The sequence below is a fragment of the Microtus ochrogaster genome, chromosome 2, assembly GCF_000317375.1.
Source record: "Microtus ochrogaster isolate Prairie Vole_2 chromosome 2, MicOch1.0, whole genome shotgun sequence".
Lineage (NCBI taxonomy): Eukaryota > Metazoa > Chordata > Mammalia > Rodentia > Cricetidae > Microtus > Microtus ochrogaster.
The window spans coordinates 27,273,047-27,296,681 of NC_022010.1; the positions used below are offsets into that span (position 1 = coordinate 27,273,047).

At 47.3% G+C, this 23,635-nt stretch overlaps 1 protein-coding gene across 1 annotated transcript in view; it reads right to left on the reverse strand.

Annotated features, from left to right (window-relative positions):
* The window catches only part of LOC101979151 (S-adenosyl-L-methionine-dependent tRNA 4-demethylwyosine synthase), an 81,678-nt gene that overhangs the window by 6,450 nt on the left and 51,593 nt on the right, over positions 1-23,635 (reverse strand). Inside the window, exons 14-15 of the mRNA XM_005344675.2 lie at positions 13,125-13,235; positions 3,441-3,608 (exon numbers count right to left, since the gene is read on the reverse strand). Coding sequence (XP_005344732.1) covers positions 3,441-3,608; positions 13,125-13,235 — 279 coding nt within the window. The remainder of the gene's footprint in view (positions 1-3,440; positions 3,609-13,124; positions 13,236-23,635) is intronic.

The window sequence follows — 23,635 nt, forward strand, 5'->3', positions numbered from 1 at the left end:
CAAGTCTCCCCAGGCCTCTGCTCGGACTGTTTGCTGCCTAATTCTTCCTTTCTTGGCCATTTTAGGACCAGTTAGAACAGCAACTCCCCTGCAGCAGCCCCTCTGTGCTCTGTCCTATTCTGCCACCACGGCCCTTTAACATCTTTAACATTTTCCCCCTTTAACATCTGTCTTGGACTGGGGGCTTGCTTCACATGGCAGAAGGGAAGAAATGGGTCCCCCAAGCTGTCTTCTGAGTGCTGTGATGTGTGCATGCATGTGCACATGCTCAGTCTCTCTCCCCTCCCCCTTCTCTCTCTCACACACACATTTCAAAAGCAATGCAATTAATAGCTGTCTCTTTCTGCTGGAGCACCTTGAAGGCAGGGGCCCTCTTTCACCCCCTCCATATTAATTTTGTTGTTGTTTGTAAATGCCTGCACGAATGCCTGTACCTCCAGGACAGAATCTGGGGTCTGGTCCCTTGGACTGGAACTACAGGCAGCTGTGATGTGCAGGGATTGATGTAGGGTGCTCCGAAAACTGCCCCCCTCCACACAACACAAAAGCACTTGACAATCAGGAAAGCAGGACAGGCCACCTGCGGCTCTGTCCTCCTAGTCTTTAGGACTGACCTTGGCAATTCCTTGGAGCTAAGGGCAGACTGTTTTCTGTATCTTTGACCCTTTATTCTCCCAGGATACAGTCTCTTCTAAACGGCCAAGTCTGTGACAGACCAAGGTCACAGGTTCACAATCTAACTGCAGTCAAAACACAGGGGCCCGTCAATCTCAGGATTGAGACTGGAGTGGGTGAAATTCTTACTGGGGGCTCTATGTGTCATTAAGGGCTAGAGAGATGGCTCTTCCAAAGGTCCCGAGTTCAATTCCCTGCAACCACACGGTGGCTCACAACTGTCTGTAATGCGATCTGGTGCCCTCCTGAGAGACCTGGTCAGTTGATCAACTTAGACCATGAAACTCAATATGGACAAGTTCAACACGGGCTGCCCACGCAGCTTCAGCACTGCCAGGGCAAGGTTCATTTCATTTTCATTTGTTTGTGTCACTAACCTGGGCAGCTGCTCAGAGCCACTGAGGCCAGGGAGCAGGGAATCCATAGGGAGCTGGAGAGATGACTCAGAGGTTAAGAACACAGCTGATCTTGCAGGAGGCCCGGGTCCTGTTCCCAGCACCCATATGGTGGCTCACAACCATCTGTAACTTCAGTTCCAGGAGCCCAGCTCCCCCTCTTCTGGCCTCCAGAAGACATGCTGCAAACACTCATACACATGAAAAAAAAATCTAAACAAATAAACAGAAACCTTGAGAGAATCTATGGGAAAGAGGTATTCTACACTTGGTCGTTACCACTTTTCTGATAAGAGGCCTGCTCTTATTACATGATAATTTTGTTTTGACTTGATTTTTGTTTGTTTTGGTTTTGGTTTTTCAAGACAGGGTTTCGCTGTAGCTCTGGCTGTCCTGGAACTAGCTCTTGTATACCAGGCTGGTCTCAAACTCACAGAGATCCGCCTGCCTCTGCCTCTTGAGTGCTGGGATTAAAAGCATATGCCACCATCACCCAACATTACATGATGATTTAATCATATAATTCAGTGGTTTTTAATGCAGTGACAAAGTTGAGTGACCACACAATTCCAGAAAGCTCCCATCACCCCAAAAGAAGCCCCAAACCTGACCAATCCATTCTTTCTTCAGCCTCTGGCGACCATTTACCCACTTCCTATCTCTGTGGGCTTGGCCTATCCTGTGCATTTCCTAGAAAGGAACCGTACTGTGCCACAAGTGGTGTCTGCTGTCTGGACCATACTGTGCCACAAGTGGTATCTGGTGTCTGGCATGGTTCCCTTAGAAGGTTTGGTCCCATTCAAGGTTCAGCTACCACACAACAATAAGCTCTATGACGGAGCTACACCCTCAGCTCTACATCCATTTGTTTTTTTAAGTTTAGTTTTTCAGGGTTTGTTTATGTAGCCCTACCTGTCCTAGAACTCGCTCTGTAGACCAGGCTGGCCTCAACTCATAAAAGATCCACCTGCCTCTATCTCCCTGAAAGCTGGGATTAAAGGTGTTCACCGTCACCACCCAACCTGTTTTTTTCTAAAGAGGGGTATATTTTAGGTAGTGTATATAGGTACGTGTGTGTGTGTGCATGTGTGTGCGTGCATACACATGTAAGCCAGAGGGCAATCTCAAATGGTTTTGCTCAGGCACCATCCACCCTGCGTGTTGAGACAGGGTCTCTCACTGACCCCAAGTTCACCAAGCAGTCAAGCTCGCTGGCTAGCAAGCACCGTTCAGTTGGCTCCACCTCCCTGGCAACGGGATGACAAGTGTGCACCTGTAGCGAGCAGCATAGAGCCACACCTGATGGAGATGTATAATCAACTCCTATGGCTAAAGTCTGACTTATGCCTGATCACGCAATGATCATCAGCTGCTTGCATATGAGTGGGCCTATGGGCAGTGCCCACCTGGCAATCCGGGATTGGGAGCCCATGCCTACTTAAAGGCTGGGAGAGGTTTGCCCAGGAGGAGAGAGAGGGGAGGAGAGAGGAAGGAGAAGGAGATAGATTGCTGTGAATAAAGTCCTGGAATAAAACTGCAGTGAGAAGAGCTCCGGTGTGTCACACGTCATCCTTGCTGGACGAGGGTGGCCATGACATGCACCACTACTCTAAGATGTTTCTACTGGGTGCTGGGATCAGAGGGGCTCAGGCCTTAACCAACTGAGCCATCTCTGCGGTCCAAAACAGGCTTTCTTTAATGAAGAATTTGAACAATGACTTCGGCAGGGTGGCACCATGGGCTTCCAGATTCACCTCAGCCCTCCCACTCACACACGCAGGACTTCACATCACTGAGTTGAATCCCAGGTTATTTCTTTGTAAATATTTCAAGAAAGACATAGTCGTCATGACAGTTCATTACTTTAATGAAGACTTTCTTCCAGTGTTAGAAGTGTATCTACCACAAAATGGAATCTTCCATTTCGATAGGATTATATTTTTTATTTAAAAAGACAACAGAGACTGGAGAGATGGTTCAGCACTTAAGAGCATGTACTGCTCCTACAGAGAACCCAAGTTAGGCAGCTCACAAAAGGATCCAGTTCCCAGAACCCATGATGAGGGCAAGAGACTCACAACCACTGGATATGACGCCCTCTTCAGGCTTCCGAGGGCACTACACTCACGTGTACATATCAGACACACACACATAATTAAAAATAAAAGTAAACCTTTAAAACAAGAGCTTAGGGATTCCCACCATGGAATGGTGTTCTCTGTTTTGTTCAGGGCATTCTTAATGTGTGCATTAGGGAAGACAGCAGACAAGTGAACATCCACTGTGATCAAGGGAGGGCGAGCCAGAAAGAAAACAGAAGCAAGGGGAAGAGCATTGGGGGCCGATGCACACACGCTGGCATCCTCTTACCTTTTTGTGTCCGATCAGGAGGCAATTGGAGTGCTCATGTTCACACGCAATTTCATAGTCGGGAAGCAGAGCCACCAGCTCCTGGACAAACCGGACCACTTCCTCGTGCCAGGGTACGTTGGCCATGGTGAGGTTGCTGGCTGCGCTCTCACCACAGTAGGTCACGCCCTGCGGAAGGACAGCAGTTACAGACCTTTCTGCGGGTGATGGCTTGAGGTGGTCACATTTCATTCTCACTGTCCACTCTATGAGAAGGTCTCCAGAAAAGGTCAACTGAGGTGGGACCCACACTGAATGTGGGCGGCACCATTCCCCAGGCTGGGGTCCTGGACCCATAAAAAGGGGTCAGCATCCATCTCTCTCTGCTTCCTGCCTGTGGACGCCATGTGACCGGCGGCCTCACAGTGCTGCCGTCATAACTTCCACACCGTGATGTGATCTTTCCTTTCTTAAATCATTTTGTAAGGTATTTTCCCACAGCTATAAAACGAGTAACTAATACAGATCCCACTGAAATTCTCTAAGGAGATAGCAAATTTTTCTGACAGTCTGCCTATGTAGCCCAGGCTGGCCTAGAATTTGTATAGTAGTCCTCCTGCCTCTGAAAAGGTACTGGGATTAGTGTGTATCACCATACCAAACTTGTGGTATGTTTTGAGTATGATTTTTTAAAATAATTTATTTATATCTCATGCATGGAAGTATTTGCCAGCATGTATTTATATACTCCACATGCAGCCTGGGGCTTGTGGAGTCCAGAAAAGGATGCTGGGTCCCCTGGAGCTGGGGTTACAGGCAGTCATGAACCATCATCATGAGTAGTGGGAACTGAAATTAAGTCTTGGCAAGGGCAACAAGAGCTCTTAACTGCTGAGCCACCTCCCCAGCCCCATTGAGTGTGAATTTATAAAAATAAAGTATGAGTTATTATATATAGGTTATATAATATATTAAAAACCTACATATAATAATTCATTATATAAAATATATATAGTAATGTATTATATAAAAACTTTTTATATATTATATAACCTATATAATAATACACATATTATATTATATAGTAATAACCCATACATTATATATATAATTACATATAACATGCATTATAAGAAAGAAAAAACAAAAATATAACACACAAAAACATGTGTATTATATATCTATATAATGATATATAATATATTTATATAATAACCTATATATAGATTATATTTAAGATATAAAATCTATATCTATATATTTTACATTCATATAACAACAATTAATGAAAAAAGAGGCCATGAATTTAAAAGTGAGCAATTAAGAGTATATGTGAGAGCTTATGGGGGAAAAGGAAGGGGGAGTCACGTAGTTATAACCTCAAAAATAAAAGAATTAAAAATAAATATTACACCAAAGAAGAAGCATTTGTGGATTTACCACTAGCCTTACTTATTTTGCCAACATGGAAGTTCCTATTAAATACAACTGTAGTGAGGTAAGTTGGTATCTAATTCTCGACCCCTCCCTGGGAACCCAGATGGAACCTCCAAGTCTCCTCCTCGGTTCTCTACTTGGCAAATACAGAGTGGGAAATGATTCTGTCTCCTCAGACACCTCCAGATCAGACCTCTCTGTTGTGCTTTAGAGATGCTCAGGTAGCCTCAATTCTGCAGCCTGATGAGCCTGCGCTCCTGATTCTGCCTCCTGAGCACTGGGATTCCAGCCATGGCCACCATGCCCAGTTCAGAGTTGGACTTTCTCAAGAGCTAGCTTCCATAGCCTAGAGACAAGCAGCAACTGACACAGAAGGGCATGCGCACTATCGACGCCCCCTCCTACCCCTTAGGCCAGCGATGGCCCACGTCTTTAAACTTTAACCCCAGCACTCAGGCAGAGGCCAGCCTGGTCTACAAAGTGGGTTCCAGGACAGTCAGGGCTATTACACAGAGAAACCTTGCCTTGAAAAAAACCAAAACCAAAAACCAAAAAAACCCAACCAAAGAAAAACCAAGCCCCTGTCCCTACACACACACACACAGATTCAAACACAAACACATATGCCACACGTACACAATGCACACAGAGACAACTATGCACCAATACAGAGACACACATCACATCACACAGGCATCGCAGATATATAGAGACATTGCATAGTAAGACACTGTGTACACACACATACACACTACATATACTGTGTGAGAAGCACAACTCATCACATTAAAAAGAAAAGTCGATCCTACAGATGAGCCTTAGGTAACCCTCCCCTACAGATGGCACAGCTGGGACTTGGCCTGAGACAGAGGAGTGCTGCAGACCCTCGCTGCAGACGGCTGAGCGCTGCAGATGGCGGTTCACAGGTACTGCAGACACTGCACCAGCCACTGAGTGTTAACTACCCACAGCCCTGCTTCCTTAGGCTAAATGGGGAAATGGCCTTTGTTTGCTCGGGGATTTGGAGAACTCATTAGGATGAGCTTCAGTGGATTTTCAAAAGCAGTGGTAACAGAGTTCAAGACATCATTAGGAAAATCAAGCTGGAAAAGTGTGCTCCTAACTGAATGCACACAAGGCGGTGAGAGGGCTCACACGCAGGTCATCAGGTTTCAGCGCTGCCTATGATAGGCGAGGTATGTGATTGTGGGAAAAAGCCATCACAAAGCAACTTTTCGTTAATATTTAAAAGTTCCCCGAAGCACAGCGCTCTCAGACACGCTCTTATATTCATAACTATGATCGAGGAAGATATTTTAATATTTTATTATGCAGCAATAACAAATCACGAGCTGCTAAGGAACTCAGTATGAAGAAGGACTGTATGCTGCAGTGTGTCATTAAAACCTTGTGTGTCTCATGCAGCCCAGGCTGGCCTCCATTCCACTGTAGCCAAAGATGACCCTAACCCTCACCCCTCCCTCCCACATGCTTGGCTTACAGGCAGCACCGCAGATTGCGGTTCAGGCAGTGCTGGGGACGGACAGGGCTTCATGCCTGCTAGGCAGGCTCTCCACCAGCAGAGCAACAGCCGCAGCCCTGAACTGTCTACTCCCTAAGGACCAGGAACCAGCAGTTAAACGGGAGATAAGCATTTACCTCAACTTGGCTGGACTCACAACCACCTCCAAGACTGACCCCGAGGTGTGTCTGTGAAGGTGCTACCAAAACGGTTAACTGAATTGGAAGGCGTGACCATGGGTGTGAATGCAATGGCCCATCCTGTGGGCTGAGGACCCAAACTAAATGAAAAGGAAAAGCGAAGGCCGCCGAGACGGCTCAGGGACTAGTGCTTTGTCACCAGGCCCAAAGACTGGAGCTGATCCCCAAGTCACACAGGGTAGGAGCATGCTAACTCCCAAAACAGTCTCTGCTGTTGGATCACGGCCCAAGAATGGAGTTGGCCGAGGGGAGTTCTGAGTGCTCGGGAGAAAACTCCAAGAAAACAAGACGACTGTCTTATGACCTCAGTTTCTTCAAAAACACCCCACGGTTCTTGGAATGGGTTTTTGCGCCCCTCCCAGGTGAAGCTGATAGGTGTGAGTTTACTCAGATCCCCGGAACAACTGGCATGCAGCTGTCTGTTTATAGCCTCTACGGAAGAACATGTTTTGTCATGTACAGCTTGTCCTGGTGATTACATGCAGCTTGAACTCACGTGACTTTCCTTACTCCTCAGAGTGTATATAAACTGTCTGATGCTCTGAATAAAGTTGGCTATTGCACGTGACTTTAGTCTGCCTCATTGTTTGGCTCTATTCTCCCAGGTTCTACTGCCTAAACACTCACGCTTTCAAATGAGTCTCTCTCTTTCTCTCTCTCTCTCCCCCTCCCTCCCTTTCTCTCTCTCTCTCACACACACAACATAATCTTTTTAATGAAGAAAAAATGGTTGAGTGTGGTAGCCCACACCTTCAATTTCAGACTCCGAAGGCAGAGACGGGTTCTGTGAGTTTAGAACTAGCCCCTGCATACACAGTGCGTTCCAGGCCAGCCAGCGCTACACAGTAAGACCCTTGCTCCAAAAAGGAATGAATAAATGAATGAATAAAGATTAAACTGTGATCAAATTAAAAAGGAACAAAGGAGAACGCCATCAGAATGCTAGAGCTCATCTTTCTGCTTACTGATCCACCCAGATGAAAACAGGCTTTCCTCGCACCATAGCTCCCCCCTCCCCCGCAAAAAAAATCCCCGCCCTCCTGTAAATGGCCTCTTCTGGAGGATTTGGATGCAGGAACAAGAAAAACAATGGATACGGCACTGCAGGCAGAGTAACTGGCAACCTCCTGACCCCGACTCTGTGTGTGGACAGTGAGGGGAAGTTGCTCACCCACTTGCTGGGTCTGGGAACAGTTTTGGTGCTAACAAAGGGTGGCTCTGATAACATCCCCGGACAACAGTAGTCACCATCCCTTCCTGGGCTCCGCAGAGACCGCAAACTCAGGACTTCCTACAAACGGGCTCCGTGATGCCGCAGATGTTTACACTGTGAAGCACGTTTTTACCCACAGCTGACAGATGATGAGGGCTGAGAATCTCGGGCCCACAAATGAAGGCCCCATTTAAGCCTAACGAGGCTAAAATGCACGTTCATTTACAGGGAATATAAAAGAAAAAAATATTTTACCAGACTGGCAATGAAAGGAAAGAGGAAATCAATATAATGAGGAGACAGCATCTACTGATTTATTTTAAATACAGCGCCTAATGGAAGGCAGTCTCAACATTTACTGGATCCTGGCACAGATTATCCCATTGAATTCTCAAACAAACAAACCTCTTGAAGGATTACTACTTTAGGGCAGGTGGGGAGGGGGTGGTGCACACCTACAATCCCAGCACTTGGGAAGCTGAGACAAGAGAGCCTGGGCTCTGCAGCCAGACACCTGCCTCAGAGAACAGGCGCCATTGTCGCTCTAAGATCAGGACGACAGCTTAGTCTGAAAGGCTACACTGGCACATGCTGACTGTGTGTACGGAAATGTGCGCAGGACGCAGGACGGCTCAGCAAGCAAGGGTGCTTCCTGCCAAGCCTGAGCACCAGAGCTGGATCCCTGAAACCTACACAGTGGAAGATGAAAACCGGCTCCTGCCAGTTTTGGACTGACCTCTGCATGCACCCGTGGTTAGGATGGGAGACACACACACACATACATATGTACATTAAAAACAAAGACAAAATCTGTGATGCATGCCCCACTCAGCCTCATAAGGAATGAAAAGACAGAGAAGGTAGGAAAAAGACAGACAAAATATCTCTTAATGTAGTTCAGGTAGTAAAACAAGACATACACTAAAAAGAAGTTTTGATTAGGAACCATGCTAGAAACACATCTGAAAACACACATGCTTCTACTCTTCGGTATTTATTTGTGTGGTCATTGCGTGGAGGTGGAGGTCAGGGGACAAGTTGCCAGAGTTGGCTCTCCTTCCACCCAGGATCAGGCTCAGGTCACCAGGCTTGGTGGCAAGCGTTGTTACCTGCTGAGCCATCTCGCTAGCCCCTGTTTTTGCTTTTGCGTTTTTGAGACATGTAGTCTAGTTTTGCCTGGGATCACGGTATCTGAAGGTGACCCTTCCGTGTTGAGCCAGATGCTGGGATTCCAGTGTGCACCATCATGCCCAGCACGCGTCTGCCTTAGATTCCTAGGAAGGAATGTTAAGAAAACAAGCAGACTGACTCAACTACGGGTGACGGCAGGGGCAGCAGGACGTGGGCTGTGGGCATGGCATGGTCTGGCCCCAACTCGGGTGCATGTGTGAAGTCTGACGGACTGTTACACTTGAACCAAACCTCCCCCAGCTCAAAGGGAGACTTTGCCCTTTTGCAAAGTAGGGGTGGACAGGACTCAAGGCTTCTCGGTGCTAGGCTCAGCCCGTGGAAAAGTGTTCCTTCGGTACACGGCCCTGCAGTGAAAGGCTGTCTCCTGTGCTTCAGGATGGGGTCCCTCCTGAAGCAACGGAGTAGGATGCACACCCGCCCATCCTCAGGCTCTGAGGGTGCCACTTGCAGACCTGACATTAAGGCATCTCATCTAACAGAGAGGGGGATGAGGGTTATCACAGCCTGTCACACTGGTTCTCAACAAAGGAGTTTTAGAGAGCCTTCTTTCTCCTCCCCACCCCCCTTTTTAATGTCTCCTTAGCCTCCAATGGCTTTCCTTCAAAGGTTTTATCTTTAATGATGTAAATGTGTGCCCATGTGTACCTGAGTTTAGTACCTACAGATGCCAAAAGACGGTGCCAGATCCCCTGGAGCTGGAATTAACAGAGGTCTGCCTGACACTGGTACTGGGAACTGAACCCGGGTCTTCTGCGAAAGCTGCGTGCACTCTTAACCACTGAGCCATCTCTGCGGCCTCTTCCACTGGTTTTGTTTTTGACACCGAATCACCCTGCAGCCCAGGATGACCACGAACTCTGCCTGGGCCCCCCAAGCACTGGGATTACAGGCGTGAGGCCACCATGGCAGCAAACAGATTGCCTTGCAGACATAACTATTTGAGTCTCCTGAACAGAGAAGCTTACCGGCTCACTCACTAACCTATTTTTAATTGGTTGCTGTCTGTGCGCTTGAAGTGCTGGGGACAGAAGCCAGGGCCTCATAGATCCCAGGCAAGCACTCTGCCACCAGGCCATGTCCTCAGTCCCGTTTCAGTCCGAGTTTCCAGTGGCGGGATGAGCTGGTGCACACCTACAACCCCAGCCCAGGGGAGGCTGAGGCAGAGCACTAGTAAAGGGGGTTAACCTGAGCTACAGAGTGAGGCCAAGGGCAGACTGGGCAACTTTGCAAAACCCTGCTTCAAAATAAACAGCGAGAGGAGGACTGGGGACAGTTCAGTGATACTAATCTCTAACTGGGCTCCATTTGTCTTTCGGGGAGAGCATGTTTGCGGCCAGCCTGTTCCTCGCAGAACCCCAGGAGGAGCCCCAGGTCTCCACAGAGACAGTCACATGTTCACGCCTACTGCAGCAGCATTCCCAACAGCCAGCATGTGCAATCAGCTCAGGTGTCCATCAACAGATGAACAGGTAGGGAAATATGGAGAGGGTCTGGCGGCATGGCTCAGTGGGTAGAGGCAATTGCTACCAAGTCTGACAGCCTGAACTTGATCCTCAAATCCACATGGCAGAAGGAGAAACCCGACTCCTGGAAACCGTCCTCTGCCCACCACTGCTGCTAGACGACAGACTTCTCTAAGAATTTTACATGATCACCTCATTTACTGTTATGGCCTTCGGTACAACATCCATGCCTCCAATGCCCTCTGTCAGTTGTCTCAGTGAGTGTTTTAGTGAGGCTGGCACAAGCCGCACCAGAAATACTGGTAAGCACGGGGATAAAACAACCAAGTAGGAAGTCATCTGAAAGAAGCCATGAGCTTGTAACACAGCTTTCTCTATTCCAAGTCAAGAGAACAGGTGTCAAACACACAAAGCTCCCAGCAGGGGAATTCACTGTCTAACAAGTAGTTGTCTTTATCTAAAACCCAGCAGTTACTACTATCAGTAAGTAATGACTGACCGACCGCCAGTACCGTGGCGCCCATAATCCCAGCACCAGGGACTCAAGTCATCCTTGGCTGCACAATATAACATCTATAGAAGATCCTGTTTAAAGGAAAATTATAATAATATTTGCTAGGTTTTTTTTCCAAATTGTAAATGTTCATCATAGGAAACATGACAAGAAAGGGCGAGTGAGCGGAGGGAAGGGAAGCGGGAGGGGGAAGAGGGGAGAGAAGAGACGCCCATTATCCAGCCAAGCACAATAAAAACAAAGATTTTACCACCATATAATTTGTAGCAACATTTTTAATAGTTAAGCCATAAATTAAAATGCCACTAATCTCTGCAGTTGGCAAGCTGTTCCTGAACCGGACATATATTCTCAGACAGTTGGTGTTTGTGCGTCATTAAAACTCCTGCCAAGAGAAACCTTTTGAACTCAAGAGCAATTTCAAAATCAAAGAGTGTCTGCGGCCTGACCAGAGATAAACTGATAATGGCTCAGAGAGCAGGAGCCCTGGTGTCCCCCTCCCCACCCCTCCTTCAGAGAGCTGAGCAGGAGCCCTGATGTCCCCCTCCCCGCCCCTCCTTCAGAGAGCTGAGCAGGAGCCCTGGGTGTCCCCACTTCAACCCCTCCCCCTTCCCTCCAGAGTGCCTACCTCCAGGGGAGCAGGGAAACGCTACAACTGCCCCCCTTGGGACTCAGGTAATACTCAGACTCAAAACTGCACACCGAGAAGCAAGAGCTGGCCTCCAGAGTGGGGATGTCCTTCTAGCATTCAGTCCTCTTCCAGATGCTCTCTGGCCTCCAGAGAGCTACTCTATGCTCCACCTCAAAGGCAGGGCTCCAACTGTCACTTCCACTCCTGCCTTAACCCCCAAACCATTGAGTTCTTCAAACTCATTCTTCAATATTTAAAAGATACCCTAAATTTAATATGGCAACAGGGAACTCAGAAAATGTCTCCCCTAATTTCCCTAATTTTCTCTACCTCAGTAAACCATTCCCACCTTCCACATAACCAGTTAGTCAGGCTTCAGTGCAATACACACACACACACACACACACAGTTTTTTTGAGACAGGGTCTTATGTAGCCTACGCTTAACTCAAACTCATGTATAGCCAAGGATGAGTTTGAACTTGTGATCCTGGGTGCCTATGACATTATGTACAACCAGTGGTACAATTTTTTTTCAATCTTTGTTGCTTGTGTGAGAGGATGTCAGTCCCTTGCTTGAGAAAGGGACTCGTTATTTGCCTCGTGTATATGCCAGGCTGGCTGGCCCAAGGTCTGGGCTACACAGTGCATCCCAGGCTAGCCTGAACTACAGAATGAGACCCTATCTCAAAAATCAAACAAGAACTAAGTAAATGAATGGATGAAATGGAGAACCTCTCCTCTAACTTAAACAACTTAGGGGAAAATAAACAAGGATAAAAGCAGGAAAGGGGTAGCAGCTGAGCTGAAATTAGACTACCCCAGACTGGTCTCCTGCTGGAGGTGACAAGTGGGCGGAGCTCATTAGACTACCACCAACATCTGGAATAGGTCTGAAACATCTCACAGTAAGATTACTAATTACTCCAGCACAACTTCCTTAACTCATGTTATCTACCTCCCATCAGAGGAGAAGCTCTCAACGATTTTTTTTAACCCAATACCAAATATCTAAACTGTCAGAATAAACTGACCACATTGTATGCAGCACTGACATACTGTAAAAATAAATTGGTGAAATGGTTGATTTTTATGAACTGGCCAGTTCCATAATTAACTTATTTTCTACTCTGAAGAAAGAAAGATTTAAAAAGTGTGCGTGCGTGCGTGCGTGCGTGCGTGCGTGTGTGTGTGTGTGTGTGTAGACAGTGCCCTCAGAAGTCAAGAGAGCACTGGATCCCCTGAGCTGGAGTTACAGATGGTTGTGAGCTGTCCAATAACTGGGAACCAAACTCAGGTCCTTGGGAAATCAGCAAGTGCTCTTAAACACGGAACCATCTCTCCGGCCCCCAAAGGAGATGCTTTTAAAGACCAGCAGTTTGGTCTCCTTCACTGCTGCTCCGATGACCAGGACAGAGACAGCTTCTCAGTGAGTCTGTGTACCAAATGACCAGGAGTTCTGAAAGCTTGTCCCCCGGGCCTCGGCCAGTCATCCCTAAGTCACAGCCTGCCCACCACCAGCCAGCAGAGCTCACCTTGACCTCGATGAAGTCAGGGTTCCCCAAGGACACCAGTTCTGCATAGGCCTGGAGTTCATCCACGTTCCAACACTTCACAAGTGTCAGTCTGTAGACTGTTCGCTGTTGCTGAAACAGGGAAAAAGACTTGGTTTAAAACTGAGCCGAAGTCACAGATTCACCCATGAGCCCTGGCCGACACTTGACTCCCAGAGAATGCAGGTCAGGTGAAGCCCCTATGGACTTTTACAAACTGAAGTTACTTTTGAAAAGAAGACGGTTGCTCAGCTAGCTCAACTGGTGGAGCACAAGGCTCTTAAAAAGATTTTATTTTTCATTAATTGTGTGCATATGGCTGAGTCTGTGTGTGGGTTTGTGTACGGTGTAATTCCTTCTAAGGTCAGTAGAGGGCATCACACCCTCCCCTGCAACACAGGTGCCGAGAATAGAACCTGGGTCCTCTGGAAGAGCAGCAAATGCCTTATCCACTGAGTCATCTCTCCTCTCCAGCCCCTGAAGCTACGTTTTGCAGACAGATGGAAAGTATCAGTGATAGAAAGATTGTCATACACCTTTCAGAAGGCACAAATTGCTAGCACATGTTTTCCCCACGCCCTCACCCCTATTCCCAGTATCTACAATCATGTTAGTCACCAAACAGCTGCCTAACACACACACTGAATTAGCTTTATAAGAGCAAGGGGGCTAGTGAGATGGCTCAGTGAGTAAAGGCGCTTGCTGCCAATCGTCACAACCCTAAATCAGTCTCTGGGACCCACATGGTGGCCAGTGCGAACCAGTTCCGAACCAGTTGTCTTCCTCACTCACAGGTGCTTGCAAGCAGACACACACTAAATAAACAAAATGACTATTGAAGAAACAGCAAGATCCCCGCTGGTGCAGGCACTGATAAGTCACCAGCCATGTTCCTGTAAATAAGCAACCCCTCTCCCAGTGCTAACAGAAGAAATCATAATTAAAGTCATGGTGAGCTGGAGAGTTGGCTCAGTGGTTAGAGAACCGGCTGCCCTCACAGAAGTCCTGAGTTCAGTTCCCAGCACCCAGCACCCTCATGGCGGCTCAAACCATCTGTAACTCTAGCTCCAGGGGATAGGACTTTGTCTTTCTGATCTCCATGTCGTGTGTGTGTGTGTGTGTGTGTGTGTGTGTGTGTGTGTGTGTGTGTGTCATAAAAAAGGGGACATTAAAATAAAAGGGAGATTTGCTAGGAAGATGAAGAGGATTATGAGGGGATGAGGAGGACAGAGGGCAGTGGAGGGTGAAATTATCTGAACACACATGAGTAAAAATAACAAAATGAAACCCATTATTAAGTAAATTGATACACGCTAATAAAAATTTTAAAAAGTAAGCAATAAGTTGATTAAATCACTTTAAGAGAAGAGAAATTAACTCAAATAACCTTTGTGTGCTCAGACAACAATCCTGTGAACTGTAGATGAATCATGGTTCTTTTCTTCCCAGTTTTCTTGTTAGTTATAATCTTTGACATTTCTTGTTCCAGGAAGTCACGCTCATGGGTAATCACCAATATCTACCACAAACCCAAACTGGTGCAGGCTTTTCAAAAAGCATCAAGATTGTAGTCACTAAAGGCTATGAAAGACATACAATCCGAGACTCGGCTACCTTCCGGCCCAAAATAAACAAGTAAGACTCGAGGACGTACTGGAAACCCTCAGAAGACCATTGCTGATGGCTTAAAGTCCAATGCTGAGCCCTGGAGAGGAGCCAACCTGGGGGACCTGGGGGACCTGGGGACCTGGGGACCTGGGGGACCTGGAGGACCTGGAGGACCTGGGGGACCTGGGAGACCTGGGGACCTGGGGGACCTGAGGACCTGGGGGACCTGAGGACCTGGGGGACCTGGGGACCTGGGGGACAAATTCCCAGGTATCCTAAAGAGCAGGGCTCAAATAATGGAGAGAAAAGAAAGAACTCCAAGTATCTACCTCTATGTTTGGGGGAAAGCATAATTCACAGAAAGAAGAGACACTTGAGAGCATTTTGTGATTTTTTGAGGTAAGTCTCCTGCAGCCCAGGCTGGCCTTGTATCCAAGCATGACCTTGGACTTCTGATTCTCCTGCCTCTACTTCCTGGGTGCTGGGATGAAGGCTGCCCTACAGCACACTGCACTCTTGAGATCTTTCACAGAGCAGGCTCAGAGATGAATAGTAAAGGGCATTTGTCAGGTACATCAAGGGCATCTCATTCCTGTTTACTTAGTTCTTTACAGAGGATTTTACCAGGGAAGAAAAGACAAGAAACTTCTAAACTCCCTTTAAACAGCTACCAGGCTCCCACCACCAAATTGAAGCCATCTGGAGTTGAGTCGGGCTGGAGAGATGCTGCAGGAGTTAAGAGCACACTCTGCTCCTGCAGAGGACCCGCGTTCAGGTCCCAGCACCTTTGTTGATCAGCTCACATCACCTAGAATTCCAGCGCCAGGTGATCTGATGCCCTCTTCTGGCCTCCGTGGACACCTGCACTCTCACGCATAGATACACATACACAAACACACACACACACACACACACACACACACACACACACACAACATATAATTTAAAAAATAAAAGGGATATTCCCAGCTAGACTCACAGAAGACTGCCTATCCTGTTTTAAAGTTTTCCTGAAGGCTATGATCAAATCAAGGCAGCCAGGGCAAAAATGACTGACATGCACACAAAAGCAGTAAACTATGAAAAGTTACAAACTAAAGAAACAAATGCAAGGAACGAGGCTAGTCAACAAGCAATACTCACCATCTCTCCCAGCCTAGAGCACCAGTGGGCTGAAAGAAACTCGAGGTAGGATGGGATCCAGAGCATGCACACTTCCTCGGTATGGTCAATTCCATCTTTGTAAAATAGGCTTTGTGCAGGCTTAGCAATGCTAACCCAGCAAGCCCAGCACTTGGAAGGCCATGGCAAGAACTCAGCAAGTTTAAAGCCTGGCTACACAGTAAATATCAGGACAGCCTGGCCTACACAGTGAGTGCTGGGTCAGCCCAGGCCACACAGTGCAACTCTTGTTTCCAAACAAAAATGTGGGGTTGGTTTGTTTCTTTCTGTAGGACTTAGCATTCCACTCTATAGCACTTAGAACCAAGCCTTGTAGAAATAAATCATGTCAAATTCCAGGGAGCGGTTTAAAAAACCGAGTGACAGGCTGGACCACGTTAGCTCACGCCTTTAATCCCAGCACTTGGGAGGCAGAGGCAGGTGGATCTCTGGGAGTTCAAGGCCAGCCTGGTCTACAGAGGGAGTTCCAGGACAGGTAGGGCTGTTACACAGAGAAGCCCTGTCTCAAAAAAACAAAACAAAACAGTATTAAAAAAAAAAAAAGCCCACAGAAACCCCAGCCAATGACCAATGACAGAGCTGAGAGGCTCAGTGTGTGAGAATGCATGGGATACAAGCCTGAGAACGTAAGTTCTGATCCCAGGGCTCAAATAAAAAGCCAGGCATGGCCACGCACACCTGTGACTCTAGGGCTGGCGAGTTGCAGGGTGTGGAGACAAGAGGGTCACTGGCTGCCAGCCTCACTCCAGGGTCGGCGTTAGAACACATTACAAGGCAATAAAGCAGAGAGGGACCCGGCAGGACATCTGCTCTCCTTCCCTGGCCTCCGCACGCAGCACAGGCACCTGCGCCTCTCCCACACGCTCACAAAAATACATCACACATGTAGACACCATACACTTCCACACCAAAACCAGCCCTAAGAGAGGAATGGTTCTACGCCAGCAAAGACCATGTACAGAATAGAAGGCAGAATATTCCATTTCAAGATCTCTATTAAAAACCCAATGATTCATTTATGAAATTACATGTAAAAAAAGGTAAAAATAAATAAGTAAGTAAAGTATGTTCCTGGGAGACCTAAACAGAACTCTGCATCCACAAAAAGGGGGGAGGGGGCTCCACAAATCCTCTGAACGAAGAACCTGGCGACAGCGCTAGCAAGAGAAACGAAGCAAGGTGAGCCAACACTTGCCAGGCGCCAGATCAGTCGTCCAAGTGTTTTGTGTCTTTTCAAGATTCTTGGATCTGTCTAAACTTCAGAAAGAATCTCACCAGATTCGTGTGACTATGATATTCATTTGACAACTATAAAATCTGGGCCCAGAGTAAACAGGGCAAGTAAACTGCCAGAAGCTACATGGTGGCCAAGCAGGTGGTCCAAGATGGGCTCCCCAGCAACACAAGCCCTAGCAACTGGGCTTGCGTGTACGCTTGCTCTGTCTCTCTGTCTCTGATTCTATCTGCTACACCCTGTAAAACAGCGAAAACCCACAAAGAAAGGCTTAGGGTGTGACTTGGTGGGTAGAGTGCCTGCCTACCCTGCAGTGAGGCTCAGGTCCACCCCCAGCATCATAAAACCAAGCAGGGCGGCTCACAGCTACCACCCCAGAACTGAGGAGAGTTCAAGGTCATCCTGAGACACACAGCAAGTTTGAGGCAAGCCTGAAGTATGTGAGACCCTGACCCATGACAAGGTATGAGGGCACAAGAGAATGGCTCAGTGGTCAAGGGTGTTCACCGTTCCTACAGAGGACCTAAGTTTTGTGCTGCACACCCAAACTGGCAGGTTTACAAAAGCTTCTCTAACTCCTGCTCCAGAGAATCCAAAACACTCTCTTCGCCTCTGAACTTGCATGCACATAACTACACAGAGACACACATAATAAACATCAGTTAAAATGTGTAACTAAACTCATATCCATATTGATCTTCCATTGTAGTAAATATAATAAAGCCTGCATCTAGACCTGAGGGTCTCCCGCTGGCTCTCACAGCTTTTCCAGTCTGTTCTGCTGACCCACTTCCAGCTTACACTGCTAACACTGTTGCAGTGACAGAGTCTGCTATCCTGTAGACGTGGTGGCTTTCAACCAGGGGCAGCTCCGCAACCCTGGGGCTATTCTGTTCCAACATTGAAACTTCCTTCCACAGGGTGACACCTTGAGAGCCCTTTCCAGATTCCCCGAGTGGGGGTGCTACTGACATCTAGTGGGCAGAGGCCAGAGTTGCTGCTGAGTAAGGTAAAATCACAACAGAAGTCCTGTTAGAGCGGGTCCTCCCATGAACATTAATGGAGTCCTGGCTGTTCGTGGCCATTTGCTTAGTGTCTATGTTTAGGATCCAACTATCGCCTTCCAGAAATATACAACACCCCTTTGTGAACTTAAACATAATAAAAATCTATTCATTTAAGTGTGTACATGCACAGCCACAGTGTGCTGCAGAGGTCAGATCAGAGCTTAAATTCTGGGATTCAGGAATGCACCACCACACCCAGCAAAGTCGTTGCCGATTGCTAGAAGTGATTGTGGATGACAAAGCCTGAGCTGGAAAGAGCTTGGACTTCTTCCTGGAGAAGCTGGGTAGAGCTGGTGTTGGTTCTTCCTGGAACTAACTGCTGAGTCACCCATGAAGCCATCTGGGCCCGCAACTCTCTTTGGGCGGGTTTTTAAATGATCAAACCAGAAGACTAGAGAGACGGCTCCGTGAGTGGTTAAGAGCACGCACTGCTCTTCGGGAGGACTGTGCAGGTGGATCACCAGCACCTGCAACCCCAGCTGGGGGGGGGGGTCTTCTGAACTCCAAGGGCACTGCACTCCACACACACACACACACACACACACAGAGAGAGAGAGAGAGAAAGAGAGAGAGAGAGAGAGAGAGAGAGAGAGAGAAAGAGAGAGAGAGAAATTAAAATAAACAGGGTGTGGTGGTGCGCACCTTTAATCCCAGCACTTGGGAGGAAGAGGCAAGTGGATTTCTGTGACTCTGAAGCCTGGATTTCTGTGACTCTGAAGCCAATCTGGTCTACATAGTGAGTTCCAGGCCAAGCAGGGCTACAGAGTTGAGAGCCTGTCTCAGTAAGTAATAAATAATAAAAGAAAATCATTTGTAAACTTCGTTATAGTTGCTTTCTATTACTGCAATAAAACATCAAGACCAAAAGCACCATGGGGAAGAAAGGGTTTACTTGGCTTACCGGTCACAGTCCATCACTGAAGGAAATCAAGCAGGAACGCAAGGCAGGAACTGAGGCAGAGACCATGGGGGGATATTGCTTGCTGACTTGCTCACCTGCTTTCTTATACAACCCAGGGCCAGCCAGGTGGCACCACCCACAGGGTGCTGGGCCCATCCCCAGCAATTCATTATTCAAGAAAATGCAAGCCTAGAGGCCAATATAATGGGGCATTTTCTCAATTCAGGATTCCTCTTCCAGAGAAACCCCATCTTGCGTCAACACTGGTAGAAATCTGGCCATTACAGACTCAAGCACCCTAGCTTTTTCTTGTGCTGTTTTTCTAGCTTTGCTTCCTAAGAATTTGTACATTTCGTCTAATCAGCACAAAGTCATTAAAAATCTTATTTTTTCTTTTATACATATACAAATATTATATATATATATGTATATAAATTTGTGAGCATGCATGAAGGCAGTCATACACATGCCACAGCATATGTGTGGAGGTCAGAGGCCACCCGAGACTGACCATCTTCACCTGCTATCTTTTTTTCTGTGATGGATTTCCTTGGTTGGTCACTGCTGCCTAACTCAGGCTGGCTGACCCATCTCAGCTTGACGGGGCATGGAGACTCAAGGTGAGCACTGCTCAGTCTGGCTTTACATGAGCTCAAGGGATTTGAATTCAAGAGCCTAAGCTTTGTGTGTGGGAAGTACTTGGCCCACTGAGCCACGTTCTTAGCCTCCCTAGAGTTTTGCAAACTCTCGTGGTGTCCAGTGTGGTGTCTGAGTGAGAACGGCCCCCACAGGCTCACGTATTTGCATGCTGGAACTGCATGAGGTCTTGTTGGAGGAGGCGCATCACTGTGGAATGGACTCTGAGGTTTCAAAAGCCCACACCAGGCCCAGGCTCTCACTCTCTGCCTCCACTCTGCTGGTGAGAGGTAAGCTCTCACTACTGCCCCGGCACATGCCTGCCTACAGTCATGCCCCCTGCCATGACGGTCCGGACTCACCCTCTGAAACTCTAAACAAGACCCCATTAAATTCTTTCTTCCAGAAGCCACCTTGGTCATGGAGTCTCTTCACGGCAGCAGAACAGTAACTCGGCCCCCCAAACGCTCCCTTTTCATCCCCAATACCGCACATTCGTCTTCTCTCGCTTCACTGGCTGACTTTGCAGTCTTCTAGGCTTTTCGGACAGAGCCAGCTTTGGTTTTTATAATCATCTCTATTCCGGGGATGTTCTTCTGTCTCATTAACCTCTTTATTCCCTCCCAAGGGCTTATTCTGTAGGTGATTTGCGGTTCATTTCTAACTTCTTAATATGTATTGATCTTAAGTCTTTCTTTACTAAAATAGGGACTTTGTCTCTGCAAAAACATTTGTTTCTTGTCATGGGGAAGGAAGCTCTAGACTGATAACCCAGAGAGATGGCTCAGAGGATAAGAGCACTGGCTGCTTTTCCAGAGCACCCAGCTTTGACTTCCAGCACCCACATGACAGACAGCTCCCAAACACCTGTAACTCCGGTTCCAGAGGATCTGACACCCTTTTCTGGCCTCCATGGGCACCAGGTAATAGTGCATAGACACACACTCAGGATAAACACCCATACACATAAAAAGTAGTAAAATAATTTATCTGCATCTGTTTCCATCTTACCAAGTCTGGCATGGAGTCCCAAGTAGGCTTGGTCTCCCTCAGTATCCCAAAGGCAGAAGTGGCAACAGAAGACCCTCACCAGAAACAGAGCAGGAAAAAACAACTTAAAGAAAGATTTTTATTTATCTATTTTGAGGCAGCACCTCATGTTCCCTGAGTTGGTTAATGCCAGCTTGACAGAATCTAGAATCATATGGGAGGTGGGCCTCTGGGCATGCATTCGAGGGATTGCCTTAATTTCATTAGCTGATGTGGGAGAAGACCCTAATGGTGAGGCGGACGATCCATTGGCTGGGATCCTGACCTGCAGCACAGAGAAGATGCTAAGCAGCAGCACGTATCTCCCTGACTCTGGAAGCCATGTGGCCAGCTGATTCAGGCTCTTGCTTCCTTGATTTCCCTGTCCCCTGCTGCACTGTGCCTTCAACTGTGAGCCACAATGTGGCCCTTTCCCTGCCACTTACCATATTATCCTGGCAACCTGCATTCTATCTACAGAACCCATATAAGAAGCCAGATGTGGAGGCTCACATCTGTAACCACAGCATTCTTATTGAGAGATGAGAGACAGAGACAGGAGGATCAGCTGGCACCCAGGGGTCAGCTATCCTGGTGTATGCCGCACATCAGCAGAAATAAGACCGACACTTCCCAACAAGGTGAAGAGAACCCACTCCAGAAAGTTGTTGACTTCACCACATGCGCCATGGCATGCGTACACATGCATACACCACTCGTAGACACACACACACACACACACACACACGCACGCACGCACGAACGCACGCAGGCATGTACGGAGGCACATACGCACACCCCAGCAAAATAAATAAATGTATGTAAATAGCAGCATAGACACTGGGGAAAAAAAACTCGAAAGGGTGAGATGGGGAGGAAACTGTCAGAAAATACAGCTCAGCAACATTGTCAGGACTCAGTCACAGGGAAGCTGAGGAAGTGGCCAGGCAGTCAGTGAGGGAGGCTAGCGGCACTTGCTGCCAAGCCCGACAACCTGAGTTCAATTCCCCCAGACCCACACGGTGGAAGAGGAGAACCTATCCCTCCCACAAAGTGTCCTCTGCAGCCCCCGAGAGAGAGAACAAATGTACAGCTTTTTTAAACTGAGTAATATTTAAAAAATAATTGGCAAGAGTAACAGGAAAATCTGCTGTTGTGGACGGAACAAATGAGGAGAAAACAACATGGAGACTGGGGACAGAGAGGTGACAGCAGAGCATCATGGGATGGTTACTATCGGTTTACTGGAGTACTTGAGAACCAGTTTACTAAAACGAGTCAACGGAGTCAACAGCAGCATCCTAACCCTCCAGAGCATGGGGAGCACCTTGTGCTTAAGAGGTTACCGTAATGCTCTTAGCAAAGACAAAGTTGATAAAAGAAAACTACAGTTCAGTTCATTTGAACAGCCCTAATTAAACCCAGATGGGTACAAAAAAAAAAAAAAAAGCATGAAAGTTGGGGGGGGGGGATGCCATATGGACATGAACGGAATTGCTGGGAAGGAGGGCTTCAGTGGGAGTAGGGGGAACTAAGAGATGAGTAGGGGAATATGATCAAACTACATTATATACATATATGTGTGTGTGTGTGAAATTGGGAAGGAATAAATTTTAAAAATGATTTCTTTTTTTTTTGTTTTTTTTTTTGTTGTTGTTGTTTTTTTTTTGAGACAAGGTTTCTCTGTGGTTTTGGAGCCTGTCCTGGAACTAGCTCTTGTAGACCAGGCTGGTCTCGAACTCACAGAGATCCACCTGCCTCTGACTCCCAAGTGCTGGGATTAAAGGCGTGCACCACCACCGCCCGGCTAAAATGATTTCTAATGGGGCTGGAGAGATGGCTCTGCTGTTGAGAGCACTGGCTGCTCTTCCAGAGGACATGAGTTTGATTCCAGCAACCACCTGGCAGCTCACAGTTGTAAACTCATTCTAGGGCATCCAAAGCTTTCTTCTGGTCTCCTTGGGCACGAGGTGCATGTATGGTGCACACACTTGTATGCAGGCAAAAGACTCATATGCATTTTTTAAAAAAAGGAATAAAATAATTTTAAAATTAAAAAAAAAGTTAAGGAAGGAAATCGGGGTTAGAATGATGGCTCAGAGGTTGCTTGCTATTCTTAAAGAGGACCTGCTTCAGGTCCCACTGAACCATTCACAAGCACCTGTACCTGCAGCCCCTCGGGAAGACTCCCTCTTCTGGCCCCCAAGGGCAACAACATAACACATAAATGAAAATAAATCTTTTCAAAAAAGAAAAAGAAAATTATAGTTCAGCATCTCTCTGGAACACAGAAACAGCTTTTAAATTTTAATACGCAGAATAGCCCAATAACACAAAATAGATATACAAGCGACAGGCTTATTTCAGAAATGAAATGTGGCCTGGTATTTGAAAATCAGTGCTATTCACCATATTAGCAGAAGAAAAGAACAGAATCTACTCAACAGAATGAGAATGAGCATGTGAACTCAACAGTTACTCATAATTTAAAAAATCATAAGGCTCTGGGAACAAAAGGAGCTGTCTCCAGAGTAATGACAAGAATTTGAAAAGTCGACAGGAGACACCAAAGGCTCCTCCGGAATCCAGGAGACGATGGGGAGGCAGCGCGAGGACTCTCCTAGAACCTGCACCACACAGTGAAACTGATGCTCCACAAGCAACCAAAGGGTACCCCAGGCTGGCGAGGCGGCGCAGTGGGAAGAAGTGCTTACCACTGAGCCTGGCAACCTGAGTCTGATGCCTGGGACCCATGCCTGCAAGCCGTCCACCTCCACATGTGTGATGTAGCCCATAAACTATGATATGCGTGTAGCAGCACACACGCGCATACTCA